Genomic DNA, 15,225 nt, shown 5'->3' on the forward strand with positions numbered 1-15,225 from the left:
TCTCCTGACAGATATAAGATGACTCCAGACAGTTATTTTCAAAGCTGGCTTGGTGTTGCTTGCCAGCATTCTACCATAAAGCAGTCCAGGGGTCAGTCATACACTGCGAATAAAGTGGGAATTAAAAAAAATATTTTCCCTGGTAGAGGTCAGGGAATCCAGCAATGTGGGTAATTTGTATCAAGATGTGAAACAAGAAACAGAGATGAAGTGGCAGTGGTGGTTTTCTGGGAACCAGAGAGCGACGGTGGGTGTCATAATTGCTTTTGGTCCAGAATGGATCTAAAAATGAGGGGTTACATTTTGCCTGTTTGGGGCTCTTCCTTGCCTGCAAAGGGAGAGTCAAAGCTTACTGGGTAACCAAAGTGTGCATGCAGCTGCCCCTCCCCAAATGGGCACTGTGTAGCAGTTTGTGATTGGATAAATCTCCTGGTCTTAATTACTCTATTTATCCATCCGTACTGCAGCTTCCGTGTGTTATTTATGGCTGTACGTGTCACCTTATCAATAGTGTCAGTGTCGGCGAATAATATACTATAGACACGTTAATGTCTTCATATAATTAAATGTGTTTTTCAGGTTGAGTGACTGAAACAAACTTAATCCATCGTTGTAGATATAAACCAAACCATTGCAAAGGGTGTTACTCTGTTTCTGACTGAACTCGTATCATTGTAGTGTTTAACTTTAGTCATTGGTAAACATGCTCCAGATGTGCTGTCATGTTGCTGCAAACTGGCTGTAAATGTATCATCACCCTACTTCCTTTAATGTGTTACTTTATAAAATATCATTAATTATTCTTGGTTAATAAGCCACATATTTAAGTTTTCCTGCAAACATGACACCAAGTGTGTATGTAATTTCCTCCAGTTTAATAACCATGTGCAAATAAGAAATTTTCATTATGTCAGCACACATTTAAAATCTGAAGCCTTTACTGTGACCACATTAGGACATTAATAGTATTATTCACACAATTTGCCAATTGCAAGCCAGATTTAATCGGCCTGTAAGAGCTAAACCACCAGCTGCTCATATTTGCTTAATCATGGTAAGCAAATCCCATGGCCTCTGTTAAATGATAATTGGAGAATTGGAAATCATATAGGCTGTGGTGCGGAGCAGATCGTCCCCTGCTGTTAGTCTATGGTGGCAGTTAAACGTTCACTTAGGGGAATGGGCATCACTGGCAAGGCAACCTGAACAGACGCACACAGAGCTGGCTTGGGTCAGATGCAGTTCTGTTCATTTCACACACTCCATCTAAGAGCTGGGCACCATGTCATCCACTGCACTGCTACATAACTGACCCAGCATCTGTACGGTGGCCTGCAGGGAACAAAAAGGGCACAGTCTTCCATTTTCCGTATGTAGGGCAAGCTATGGGGACGAGCATTGCTAATGATGCACAGAAATATGAGAAAATTATCTGTATCCCACACTGACGACCCCTCTTGTTCACTCACTGTGAAGCATCCCGCATTCCTGGCTTTCTAGGGCTGACAAAAGTAATGATGCTACAGTAGCATATAGTAGATTATCTACTGACTGAGCATGATTTCTCTGCATGCAATTAAAGTTAAAAATCACATTAATTACATCTAGATGCTTGGAAACAATTTGTTCTTCAATATGTTAATATCTTACGTGATCTGAAATGTTTACTGTACTTTAGGTCTTGATGTCCTTGATTTCCCCTCATTGCATGACATCAGAATTTGTGTTAATAGAATGTGATCCCTAAATTCTGTTTCCAGTTTCTACATCCAACTGTTTTGCATTTTTATGTAACTTCAGAGTTAAATGAGTAAATAAAAACACTGGAAAATGGCACAGCGTCAGTAGAATTGGCTCTCATTTTACTGCCAATACAGGGCAAGTGGCCAGTGTTTGCAAACACCACAGGACTCCATGTGCATCTGTGAATTCCCAGTCTCTGAAAACTTTCTAGATTTAATATATTATAGTGGGTTTTAAGCCTCGATATTGGCAGGAAATGAAAACGAGACAGGTGTATAGAAGAGTAAATACAGTTTAGTTTGCCAGCTTTTGAGAAGAGTAAGTTTGGTCCCTTATTGAAAGTTTATTCGCACTGGATATCGCCGTGGGCTGACTTATTATTGAGTGTTGGGTACTATGGGTCAGTCTTGCTATAATCTTCCTGGAAATTGTTCGATAAAAGATGCGCAATGATAAACTGACTGTGCTTTGTCTTTGCAGGCCTTCCCCTGTATATCCACTGGTATTTACGGTAAGCAGTTTTCATTTCCTGTACCTCTTCAGCTTTGACATACATATTTCATATGACATCTTACACAGTAACAGTAGAGATATAAAAATAAAACTGCTTCATTATCAAAAAATAATCCACGCATTCCCTACAGAACATGCAGAACTTGCTGTAGTCCAAAGCTTACTTAACTTCTTGCAAGTTTTGTTACTTTGCATATTATGTTTAGGCTAAAACTAAACATCGTAACTAATATACATGATAGATTTGCCACTTGATCTTTGTTATCCTGGTGTTAGCAGCTATCCTCAGAGGGCCCTCTGACCCTTTGCACCATCCATAAGAATGATCTACATCCAGTTTTCTACTGAAACACCTGAGAGCTGAGAGCTTTGTTACAGCATGGAGATATGTGCAATATATTGCATAGTTTTTGATTATGGATGGATGGATGGATGGATGGATAGCAGTATGTTTTTATGTGTCAATCCCCCCCCCCCCCAGTGGATTTTAGTAGTTACGAATAACACAAAGAACTTTGTGTTTACCTTATACAGGAAGCATTATTAATAATAATATTTTTCTTTCCCTTAAACCATTTCTTTACTTTTTGCAAAGTGGAATTTATGTGCTAAATTGTCAGTATTTTCCTTATCTATTCAGTGTCAGTTCGGAGGGTTATTTACAGCTGCTTATGAATGAATCACACTTTTTATACCATCCCTGTGATATAGTGACAAAAGAGAAACGACAGGGTCCCCCAGCCGTACCCTGTTTGTAAGACCCAAGAATCTATGAGTCTTTGATTCTGTGACGTGGTCGGTCAGTAACAGTATAGCGTTCTGGCGTCTCATGTGACTGGTCCACATGCCAGGGACTTTATTTATTTATTTGCAAGATCCACATGTTACAGGAGCTACAGTAGCATCTTTAGTATGTCATTATTACTGAGTCATGAAATAATTTTTTTTTTTTTTTTTACAAAAATTGCTCTTAGAGTATAATCAACTATCTTACTGACACTAAAGTCACCTTACACGGCTGCCTTTCCATCACTGGTAAGACGTACTGTAACACGCGAAAACACGCCTACTTTTTTATCGAAGATTAAGCAGCTAATGACATCTGATGAATAGAAAATGAGAATGACATAAGTATCTCAGAATAAATAACATTAATTGAAAGTCGCTTTTTCTCCTCAATTTCACAAGGGCTCAGTCATCACTGACAAATTATCGGAGAGTTGGGGGCAGGGCGCGGAAAGGGTAACCTGGGGCTGCCATGGAGAAAAATGAGGCCTCGGTGCCGGCTGACAGTCCAATCCCTCAGACTAGTCCATTAGCGCCGCGGAATTTCTGCACGGTTAGCGTGTTGGCGCTACCACCCATAAACAAACTGCCGTCCACTGTGGGCCACGAGGTCGGACGACATGATAAAGGTTATTAAGTGCCCCGCTTGTAGCCCATCAATCAACGCCACGCGACCCGGGTTCAAGCGGATTATTCCTTCCAAGGAGGAGACACCTTTTGCTGTCTTCCAAGACGAGCTCTGCTTCTCACTCCTCTCGTTCATATGCGTCTCCTGTTCTCACCGCCTAAAATAAGAGAGAAAATTCGATTTGTGATTCTGAAACAAAGAATCTGAGTTCTGTCCCGTTTAATAATTCACATCTCTCAGCTCATGAATCCGTGTTTTCACTTATTTTTTATATATTTTGTTTTGAATAGCGCACTTTGATTTTGCTTTATTGAGAATGTAACAAAAGGTGGATTATTATGCAGGTGAGCAACAGATAAACAAAATGTAGCAATGAAAAAAAGCTCTGTGCTTCACCTCACATAATGACAATGACAACAACAACAAAAAAAAACTCTTAGCACAACCCTTGTGTATTGTGCTTGTTAAATTCACTGTCTGTGACTGCATCACTTTTGTCTGTACAGTGCAGCCTGCGAACCCTGCCTCTCGTCAGGGACGTAATTTACTGGTAGCCAGCAGATTCATTTAATAAACCTTCATTACGCTCAGAGGTCCCTTTCTAATCAGGGCTGTCAGCCGCGGTGGAGATAATGAGCAAGCATATTGTCGCTGTGTCCCTGCCGCATGGCGTGGAGTCTTCTGAGTCCTGAAGTGTTTTCTGCTAACGCGAGGCGTCGTGTGCTGGGGGCCTCGTCAGCAGGTAATGACTGCGGGTCCTGCTCGCAGGTCAGAGGTCGCCCTCCCACTGAGCAGGAGCAGCAAACAACACGCAGCTCTTAAGAAGGCGTTCGGCTCAGAACGGGTGTTGGGAGATGTTCTAGAAATGTTGCTATGTGAAGTAAGGGAGGCATCATCTCTCTGTGCAGCCTCAGCTCTGCATGACAATTGTATTTCCAGTATGATATCATAACACGCTACAAACTCCTGTCTACATATATCTGGATTTACATTTTTTTTTTCCTTCTTTTGCCTACGTCGGTTTAAAATAAACAAGAGTTTGGCTTGAATCACTTGTAAGTCTCTGATGTAATTTTTTTTTCAGACCGTATCTTCAGGATGTACCGCAGACCCCCAGAGTGCTAAATAATGTTCATTATTCACATCAGTGAAAATGGCAGAAAATATTCTTTTAGCTATTGCTTGAGTATATTTTTGTGCTGGATATACATAACAAAAGCTCTTTTGTATCTGTTTTTATATACATGGAATAGGCTATTTAAAACAAGGTCATAGAAAATATATTTTATATATATATATATATATATATAATATCTTTTTTTTCGCTCAAGCGAGCACTGCGTCTAAAGGAGAAAAAATTGAACAGCGAATCTACCCATGTAGGACAGGTGTGTGCCGCCCTTTCTGGAAGGCTGCCAAGGTCATTGTGTGGGCGCCATGGGAACCGATGGACCGCCTGAGGCTGTCTAACGGCCGGAAGAGAGAAACGGAGCGTGGCGTGGCCCGACCTGGCCACCCACCCGCCCGCACGCACGCCGCTCCTCTCAGGCCGGAAAGAAGGCCGGGTTGAATGGAAGCGACCCCGGCAAGAAACTCTCCTTCACACAACCGCTTGCTCCCGAAGAGGCGGCCATACACACACACACACACACACACACACAGAGGTTGTCCCCAGCCTGTTGTCTGACTAACCCCTCCCCCGCCCACAACGTGGCCTCCCGGACACTCAGAGCCTCCTCTAGCACACACCCGCCAGCAGTCCTCTGGCATCAGTCTCAGAAAGTTCCAGGGTGGTGGGGGAATGGAAAGCAGGACTGACCATCTGAAACCCCGGCTGTCTCACCCCTGGTTCGAGAGAATACTTCATTTTTCCCAGAATGCATCACTGAGGACGATTGAAGTTTATTACACAATTAATTTCTGGGCTTATGGGTCACATTTTCCTGGTGAGCCATTACAATGATAAAAAATGAGTTTAAAAAATTAATTAAAAATAATAATTAGACATATAAAATCCACCTCTTTTAACTCTTTTTTTTTATTTAATTGCAAACCCTGCTGGCCCAGTTTCCATGTCTGCCAGGCCCTGCAGCCAAAGGCAGTTTTGCCCTTGACTCCCACAAAGTGCTGCCCCCTGGGTGCAGCAGCCGGCGCAGCAGGGAGGGGGTCAGGGTGACGCGGCGTGCTGCGCTCTCTGCTGCGAACCCGTCCCGTGATGGAGTGCCGGGCTGGCAGCAGAAATAACACACCGTCACCTGGGTGCTCATCAGTGGCTCTGCCGTGCCGAAATCCCATCACCGCGCCTCGCTAAGACAAATCTTCCTGGGCCCGCGGTATTCCCAGCATAGGATAAAATGGGAAGGGGCCCGTGAGGCAGCCCGATCGCTGCGTTAGGCCCGGCGGCCAGCTCCAGAACCGTGCCGCTTGACAGATTGGGTTTCGGTGAACCCAGGCTGCATATGGAGTGAAAGTGACAGCGGATTTCTCCACTTTTCTTTGAAGATTCTTTGAAAGTTTGAAGCCTAAACTTTTTTTTTTTTTTTTAATTTCCTCTGTCTGTGTAAAGACATTCCCTCTCATGGGGCTAAGGCAGAACTTGGAAGCTGTTAATAGGAAGAAAAGAAGATATGGAACCATGCAAGTTACAGCTCAGTGTCTCACCACGCCTGGTTTTCAAAGAATAATCCATTTCCACAATATAGGAGACCATAAAACATTAAAATATCCAAAGGGTTTCATTTAATATTTTTCAGTAAATTTTAAAATAACCACTTTTATTGTTTTTTTTTTAAATAATATATATATTAATTGGTATGTTATGATTTGCCTTCCTCTGTAAATTACATGTCAGAATGAATTTTCCTGTTGCAAAGTGAAGGCCTGGCTTTAAGCTTCGCTGCACTTACACCTGTGACATGGCGAAACAACATTCTAGTGATACTGTCTTAAAATAGTGGTCGCTGCAGCCAGCCGGACCCTTTGGGGCCACTTGGCAAGCTGCGTGCCCACGGGTCAGCAAGAGTCACCGAGGAAAGACCAGGCAGAGCTTTGCGCTCCAGTGTCGGCAGCAGTGCAGAGCGTTACATGCTCCTGTCCGGATCCGGTCCAGACCTTTGTAGTCGAGCCTGGCATGATTAATGCCTGTGAAGGTAAATCAATACTGCATTTGTACAAATTGTACACTAAACAGATTAATTGTACGCAGAGCAGTCCGCTCGCTACTTTTGGCCAGAATTGCCCTATCCTTTATGATTAAGGCTAGTTCAACGTAGGAGATTTGCTGCTTTTTACTGCAGCGGAGCTCCCCCTCAAGGCAGATGGAACTGCCCAGCTTTTGCTAACGGAATTATTTGTTACTTATGTATTTATTCTGGCCACTTGCCGTCAGCCAGGTTTTCTGTTGCCTTTGACTTTCTGTCGGTGCCGTGATGCATGACCACGGCTTTCTGTCTGCCGCCTCTGCCCAGTTGTGTCTTTGAATTCCACCATGATAGAAGCCGGAGGTGCAGTCATAGGCACATTTTATCAGTGACAGCGGGCAGATAACAGCCCTCGCTCCCCAGGGATGTCCCACCCCCCTGCTGCTCACGTATAAGCCGCACATTGTGATCGTCGACTGCCTCTACAGAACAGAATGGAGTAGGACTGCAGAATGGGGACCACGGGAGGCTGACAAGCAGAGGGCATGGAAATATATTTTGAATTTTGCTGAATTAATCTTCTGTTCTTCTGTGCCTGAATCTCATTGGACGTACTACACGTGAAAGTATAGATTTATTTTGAGTATGATAGAAAAATTCTTGTGACCCTGATTTTCAAAAATACTTTGATGGAGACAGTGTATTTCCTTAATTCACATTTTAAAAAGATCTTGAAATTTGATTAGAATATTCTAAACTGGACAGGCAAGTATTCCCAGTAAGTGTCGTGCACTGATACTGGGTCATTGACATGCCCTTGGAGGTCTTGGCTTACTGTTGGAGAACACACTCCCCTGATCCAGGCCTCTCCAGAGTTCTGTTCCCTCCCAGAGCCAAGATTTTCCGAATCTGGGCAGCCACTACCTGACGCTTGAGGGTCTGACACACATGGGATATGGAAAGCTGACAGAGGAAGGGAGTACTTTAAGACAAATGCAGAGGTGGGGGAAAAAAAGAATCAAAGGCTATTGGGTGCGGAGGGAATGGGGGAGGGGCGTGAGAGAGTCGCTGTAATATAATCTGAGCCCCCCTTGTGTCAATAAATTGGATTGTGTTGAGAGGTGGTGTCAGGAGATTGGAGAGGCCCTAGGGCCTGACATCAGCACTTTTACGAAGTGCAAAAGCCTAAGTTCTTCCATCTCCCAGCTCCTGAGTACTGACTTGGAGAAAACATCTTGTTGTTAACGCTGAACCGGGTCTTTGCGTGGCCATTCCTCGGAAGCCTTATTGAAAATGCATCCAGCCGATATGGATTTATTCCCAATCGATATGTTGTGTTAACACAGAGGCTGCCCTTCCCGCCTCTGTTCAGCGTGGCTCTAGTGATTAATACAGCATTTAGTGGCACAGCTCCCGCCTCATACCCGCTCAATGCGTCTTTACCTTTTTATTATGCACTACATGGTGGTTTGGTACGGAATACACTGCGCAAATGATAGTATATTCATGTAGCTGGATCTGTAAATCGCAGATCTGTTACCAAAAAAGGATGTGATGCAGAGCTGAGTGTGATGCTGTGATCCATGCATAATATCCAGGGTCGTGGTTTCTCTGCCATTTTCTATAAACTGTTGGACAGTGCTGAGGATATATTTCTTACGATCAAGCGAACTACATTTTAGTTTTGCAAGATTTATTTCTTTATTGGTTGTCGGAACTTATTACTTTTTGAAATTAGTTGCCAAGACCAACTTATTAAGGTTGAAGTTCGAAGTGAACTTTGCCAATGATTGAATGCAGTTATGTCAAATAAAAATTCTGTCAGGAATGCCGCTGAAGGATATTTACAGGTATATTTTAATTGTTAGCTCAGTAAGAGGTCTTGTCCCATAAAAATCTTTGTCAGCACATTTGCATGCACTTCCAGTAAATGACCAGAAACCACATTCTTGTTTCATCAGCATCACATGCTCCAGTTTGCCTCAGTGTCAGTTTCTGATGTTTATGTATTTTGTGTCCAGGATTTCCGAATGAGCCTGCAGCTGAAATTGCCCTCAGCACTGTCAAGACCTGGCTAAAGAAGAACACTGAGGTAGGTGGAAGTGCTTTGCTCGTACGCATGTGTGGGCGAGCAGGAGTGAGAAAGGGGAGAGAAGAGGTGCTGCTTATGAGTCCAACTGGAAGTTTGCAGGATTCTGGAATGTTCTCTGTATGCTAGAGATCACACAACTATAAGAAAGCGTATTGACAACACCTGGGCATGGGAAGTTATGGAGAGGCACACAGTTGCATTAGTCGTAGCGCCATTCCTGTGTACAGCTTTACGCACCAAACCATGAAAGAAATTTTAAGTTTTAGAGCAAGTTCAGCAGAGAGCTCCGGGAATAATGGGGGCTGAGAGTCACCTGTGGACAATCTAGACAAGGTCGACCCCAATGACTGCAGATGGAAACTGGTTACAGTGACCTGTTTAGATCGGAGCAAAGGAAAGATTTCTTTACACAAAGGGTAATAGGGGTTTGGAATAAGCTTCTTAGCAGTATAGCAAAGGTACAGTCATTAGATTATCTCAAGAACTAGTAGAATTCTAGTGACACTCAGATGTCTGATTCAGTAAGTTTGGCTGAAAGGCTCTCCTTCATTTGAATCATTATGATATATATGTGTCAAATAATTATAGTTGAATTACTTTAAAAGGTTTTTTCCAGAAGATAAAACAGTAGATTACCAGACTTTCTAAATGCTGCATGGTTATTTTTCATTTTCCTCAGTGGACAGCTGAGAAACTTTCAGAGTGCAGAAGTTCAGTCTTTTTGCACGTCGGTTATGGGAGGCCATGCAGGCAGTGTCATGGGGCAGGAAGTCAGGCGGCTGTGATTAATCGACCACAGGCGCTTTAAGACATGGGGATGCACTGGGCCCCTAGGCCAGGAATTGAGCTGCGATAAGGTGTGTCTCCTAAAGAGTGGGGTCTCCTGGTGTGGGTGGACACTCTCGCTCAGGCTCTCGCGTTGTGTTTCCTGCTTCTATTTGTCTTCTGGTACAGAACATGAGATTCTGTAACACAGAGTTAGGTCATTGTGGGTCTGGACTCTGTTAGCATTAATCTACATGTGACCAGCCAACATTTTGTAACATTGTTGCTTCTCTTTACTTTGTTAATCTGCTACAGCATGAGCTCCAAAATCATATTCCATCATCCTTTATATTTAATGTTCTGCGGAGAACCCACCATTTGTTTGTCTTGCGTTTGTTACGTTCCGTTTAACGATGCTGAAATGAAGGCTTGAGTTGTGACCACTTACAGCACATTTTTATCAAGGCACTTTCATGTTGTTTTTCACTGAGTGGCACTATTTGTCGAAAGCTAGCAGGCAGTAATATCAAGAGTGATATTAACCTGGAGTGTTGGCTTTTCTGGGTAATGTGAAGGTCGTCATCTGTCAGCCCCCAGAAGCTGACCCAGCTTGTTGGACATTTGATAGATTCACCCTTTCAACCCACTAAACAAACGAAACGCCTCTTCTGATGGCGGAGGCTCGCGGTGCTGTCACAAGGTCAGTCAGACGATGGAGATGAGCGGAATGAACTGAGAGCGATCGAGGTAGAAAGCCAGTGTCAGTGCGGGAAGGGGAGACATCGCAGAGGGGGCCATCACTTTGACCTAAAACCTAATGGTAACCCTGTATTCTGAAAGCCGGAGAGCATGTGTGGCACTTGTGTTAGCCTTCCATTGGCTATGCAGTGTCATAGCAGGGCATGGGCAATACCCTCTCAAAGGTTTAAAATGCCATTAGCTGAATTGCTTGAATCATAATAGATATCTCTGCTTGCTTTTCATTTTCTTTTTGCACCTTTGACTGTGCAAAAGAAGCAGTGCAATGCATGATTTAATTAGACACGCTCTCTTATCTGTTTACCTGATAGGCCAGGATATTATGTAGCAACCTTGGGGACTCTACTGTGACAACCTATTCATGAAGGAGAGATTAGAAAAATAAATAGCTGGCATTTAGAATGTTTGTTTTCGAAACCCCCATCAAATGAAAGTCATTTCTGGACATGATCAAGGCTGAGAAGACAGTTATTCCCAGGGTGCTTGTTAGAGGATGGCGATCTGCTGTTCAGCTCGTTAAAACAAAGTGAATCGGGGTGTTCAAAATTCTTTCGGAGTTTTGGGAATCGCACACATCGCCCCATCTCCATGCTGGCTGTCATCATTCCGAAAAGAAGCTCCACGCAATTAAAGGTGTAACTGAGTGTTTAAAAGTGTTTATATCTGAAAGACCTGACTTGACTGAGGTGGCCTGTGACATGCACTGCTTCATTAATTAGGTACATTGTTACTTTAGCCTTAATTAAAGTGCCATTTATCTGACATGCAGTGTCAGCTTCAGCTTCAGCCCCACCTCTGAAGTGATGGGAGTGTCTGCAGGCAGCTGTGGATTTGTTGTATCAGAAGTAATATTGATCTTCAGGATTCACTATCAGCTGTCTGCTTCGCATTTGTTTTAATAGTTGTTGTAATATAACTTAAACAGAATTAAACGACATTATTCTTGCGAAGGTTTAATGTTGTAACTCCCTGATCTTGCTGGATGCAGATGGTTTCCTTGTCACGGCAGAAAGAGGCTGGGTGGCCACATGAGACTGGGAGGTAATTTACTGTGTGAGAACTGACCGACGGTGTGCTTTAGAAAGGCTGACACAGAGCAGTGTGATGGCTGTCCAGCACTGTAAGCCGCTGAAGCTGAAGGAGGCCCAGGGCTGTGTTTACCAATGAGAGATTGCGTGTGTGTGTGCGTGTGAGCAGGTAAACCTTACCTTATGGGGACACAATGTCCCCACAACGTTATGAATACCCGTCAATTTAATACAAATCTGTGACCGCAATGAAAAAACTAAAAATGAAAAAATATTTTGCTTGGTTACTTATGGTTATGGTTAGGGCTGGGTGGGGGTTAAGGTTGTCATAGTTAGCGTTAGCATTTTCCCCAGAGAAATGAATGAGCATTCCCCATAAAGCAATGTGTACCCAACATGCATGTATGTGTGTGTGTGTGGGTTTGCACAGATCAGATTTGAGGACCAAATTGTCCCCAAAGTGTACTAAAACCTGAAATTCTTTTGAGGTCCCCATTTGGAAAACCTCAGTTTTATAAAAAATCTGTGAATGCAATCAAAAAAGTAAAAATGCCAAAAATCTTGTATTTGGGTTGGTTACTTATGGTTAAGGTTAGGGATGGGTAGAGGTTAAGGGTATCGTGATTGGGATATAAGCTAGGAATATATATTCACTTAACATGTTTATTGAACATCTTGAACACGAGTCGGATGCATTACATCTGCCACAGAAGTGCAATACCATGGACCCATATCAAAAAGCAAGATTTTTTGCTTAGCCGCACAACTTGTCATATTTAAGGTACCTCAGTTTAAATGATCTTTATCTTTGTTCACTTACAATTAGCCCAAGCTACCGTATATCCGACAAATACTCCGACTAATCATGAAATCCAATTCTAGCCCGGTTAATTGCCATTGTTAGCAATATCAGTTGATAACACATTACGCGCGGTGCTTCACGTATAAAACTCCGTGGCAACACGTCCACAGATAAGTTGGACAGTAAGTTCTGAACTCGGGATCCTCTGTGCTGCTCTGAGATATCTCTCGGGTCTCCGAGAAACAGGAGCGCGCATGTAGTCTCTTCCGGCTTCAAAACTCGGAATTCGACTCGGAATACGAGTTCCCAGGGCAAATGGAATGGACCAAAACTGCCCAAAATGGGTTGACAGAGACATTTCAGGGATTTTGAGTCAGTCTGTGCTGCAGATGGGTTAATTGCGTAAATTATTTTTTATCAGATTAATCCGCGTTAACCCGTTAATTTTGACAGCTCTAATATATATATATATATATATATATATATATATATATATATATATATATATATATATATATATATATATATATATATATTAAATAATTTAAAAGAATTGTAAAAGTATATATTTTTAAAAATACTGTGAGACTAGGGACAGTTCTTGCAAAATGTGACCGACACTAAAGCTGGCACGTGGCAGTAGGTAAAGCTTGTGGCCCTTCTGCACTTTCTCCTTTCATACGCGTTACAGCGGCCAGCGGTGATCACAGCCACATCTGTGAGGGATGACTGATGTTCACCGTCCCACGGCTGAGCTGTGTATATAATGTAATGAGGTAGGAAGCTTCTCATGTTGAGGTTTCCACTTAAACAGTGCGCTGAGAAGAAAGGGTCAAGCCCTAAGCCCTGTAGCATGTGTTTGAAAGCAGAATAGTGGCAAATGTCAAGAGAATGAGTCCCCAAAGGAGAGTTAATGTTTGGCTGTCACGAGGGGTGTGGAGGTCATGCCTACCATGTGTGATTTTCATAGGAGTCCACTCACTGCCCAAAGGCCATGGACTTCCTGAACTCCACTGGAGTGTCAGAAGTAATGGTTTATTGCCTGAAAAGGTTAGCATCACTTGCCTCATTTTATTGTGAAGTCCATGTGCTCCTCATGTCTCATGAAAAAGCTCAAAAAGAACTAATTTGATGGGTAAAAGTAATACATCATTATATTTCTAGTGGAACATGCAGTCATAGGTACATCTAGTCCAACAGATTCTGTCTTATTACCCCCTTTCTCAGAAAAAAGTTTTGAGTGAGGCAGGCGCTTCGAAGAATGAATGGATAGATTGGGCAGAATGATACTGAGTTCTTATACGTCACACAAGTTTGTAATAACTCCCTTATCGCTCTGCGTTCTGGGGAGTGTAAAGGCTATTTATGCGACCCATGTAATGCAATTCAGTGTGAATAAATTGCTCCGAGTTCTCCCTCCATGGCAGCCTCGCGGCGCGCTGACAAAGAGCCCCAAAGGCCCGCCGTAGCCGGCGTCCCCAGCAGACAAGTCATTTCATGGGCTCGATAAGCGAGCCGCTGCGGAGGTGATATTGTTCCATTGTGCTATTCAGGTGCGAGCGTGATAAATCATAGCACACAATGGCCTGGCGGAGGATCTGACATAGGGCTGTTTTATTGGGGGGGGCACGCGGTGAAGTGGGGGCGTCGCGAGCTTTCCCGTGACAGGTGTCAGCTCCCGCCAAGCCCCTCCCATGCATCCGCCCCCTTTTTCTTAACCTGCGTTTCTGTGATATGTGCCATCGCACTGAGCGCAGACAAAGGCAGTCTAAGGTGGCAGAGATCTGGTGGCTATTGTTAGATTTAAAACTAAAAAAACAAAGAACATCCATGCCCAGTGTGCCGAGGTGGCTGTGATTGATTTATGGATCCGCTGTCTCCTGAGCCAGCATGCTATAGCCTGGTATGATTTAAGCTGACCAGAAAATTCCCAGCACCCAGCGTGGACATCGTTTATAAAAAAAAGGCGTCTATAAGGACTTGGTGGAATTTACCTTCCGTTCATTCGCCACCTTTGTTATCCAACGCCATCGAAGTGCACAAATTGTTTCTTTTTTGTCTGCATGTAGCTGTGGGATAAAGGAATTGCAGCTTTGGTTATGACTTGGTATGAATAACCTCATACACGGGAATTTCCTTTATGGAAAGAATTAGATTAAGAAGTCATTCCACCTCCAGTATGTTATTGACGTATCGCTCCTCCCTGGGAAACCTTTCCTTCATCCTGTCTGTTTTTTCCACTTCACATCTAATTTTGTTTAATTTGGGCTTGTGCAGGTTTAATCTATTGATGAAAAACTCAGCGTGACAGTTTATTTAACGGCCACAGGATCTGTTTGTGGTTCAGGGACGTTTTAATAAAGTGTTTCGAACCAACTCCGACAGGCCAGATTCGGTGCTGAGTTTGAATACATCAAACAAATTGGAGGTTTGTAATAAGCAGTGCCCTGTTCAGATGGGGGAAGGGACACTGTTATTTAAGGGTGTCCGGAACTATAGAAGCTGGTTGTTTTTATTTCACTAGGATCTATGCATGCATTCCTTTAATTTTAGTGCATTTTTTTCTGTTCTTGAAATACTGAAACACGTTATTTTTTGTATAATGAGAATGAGTAATGATTTTGGCAATGGCCTGTAATATTTGTTTATTTGAATGCTGAATTCCGTGCTTTGCAGCCCCCGCTTTATTATGCTTATAAATTGCTAACGCTTGCACCGGTTTCCTCTGATTTATGATAGATTAAAAATGGCAGTAGGGTTTGTAGCTTCGGCCACGCAACATGCAATAAGTGAGCAAGTAGATCATAAGCACATGCTGACAGCTCCCGGGAGTGCAGAAAATGCCTACGTGGCCAAAATAACTAATGTTCATCATCCCGAAAAACGGAGAAAGTGAAACTGGCTGCTTGAATAGCAGATTCCTCTGGGAGCAGCTGGAGACCCACCGTATCTCATGGTAAAAACTTTGC

General features: G+C 43.1%; 1 protein-coding gene across 2 annotated transcripts in view; it reads left to right on the forward strand.

Moving 5' to 3' along the window:
- The window catches only part of macrod2 (mono-ADP ribosylhydrolase 2), a 429,071-nt gene that overhangs the window by 330,408 nt on the left and 83,438 nt on the right, over positions 1-15,225 (forward strand). For both annotated transcript variants that reach the window (XM_072709500.1, XM_072709501.1), the window contains exons 7-8: positions 2,224-2,254; positions 8,832-8,902. In XM_072709500.1, coding sequence (XP_072565601.1) covers positions 2,224-2,254; positions 8,832-8,902 — 102 coding nt within the window. The remainder of the gene's footprint in view (positions 1-2,223; positions 2,255-8,831; positions 8,903-15,225) is intronic.

The sequence above is a fragment of the Paramormyrops kingsleyae genome, chromosome 3, assembly GCF_048594095.1.
Source record: "Paramormyrops kingsleyae isolate MSU_618 chromosome 3, PKINGS_0.4, whole genome shotgun sequence".
NCBI classification, from domain to species: Eukaryota; Metazoa; Chordata; class Actinopteri; order Osteoglossiformes; family Mormyridae; genus Paramormyrops; species Paramormyrops kingsleyae.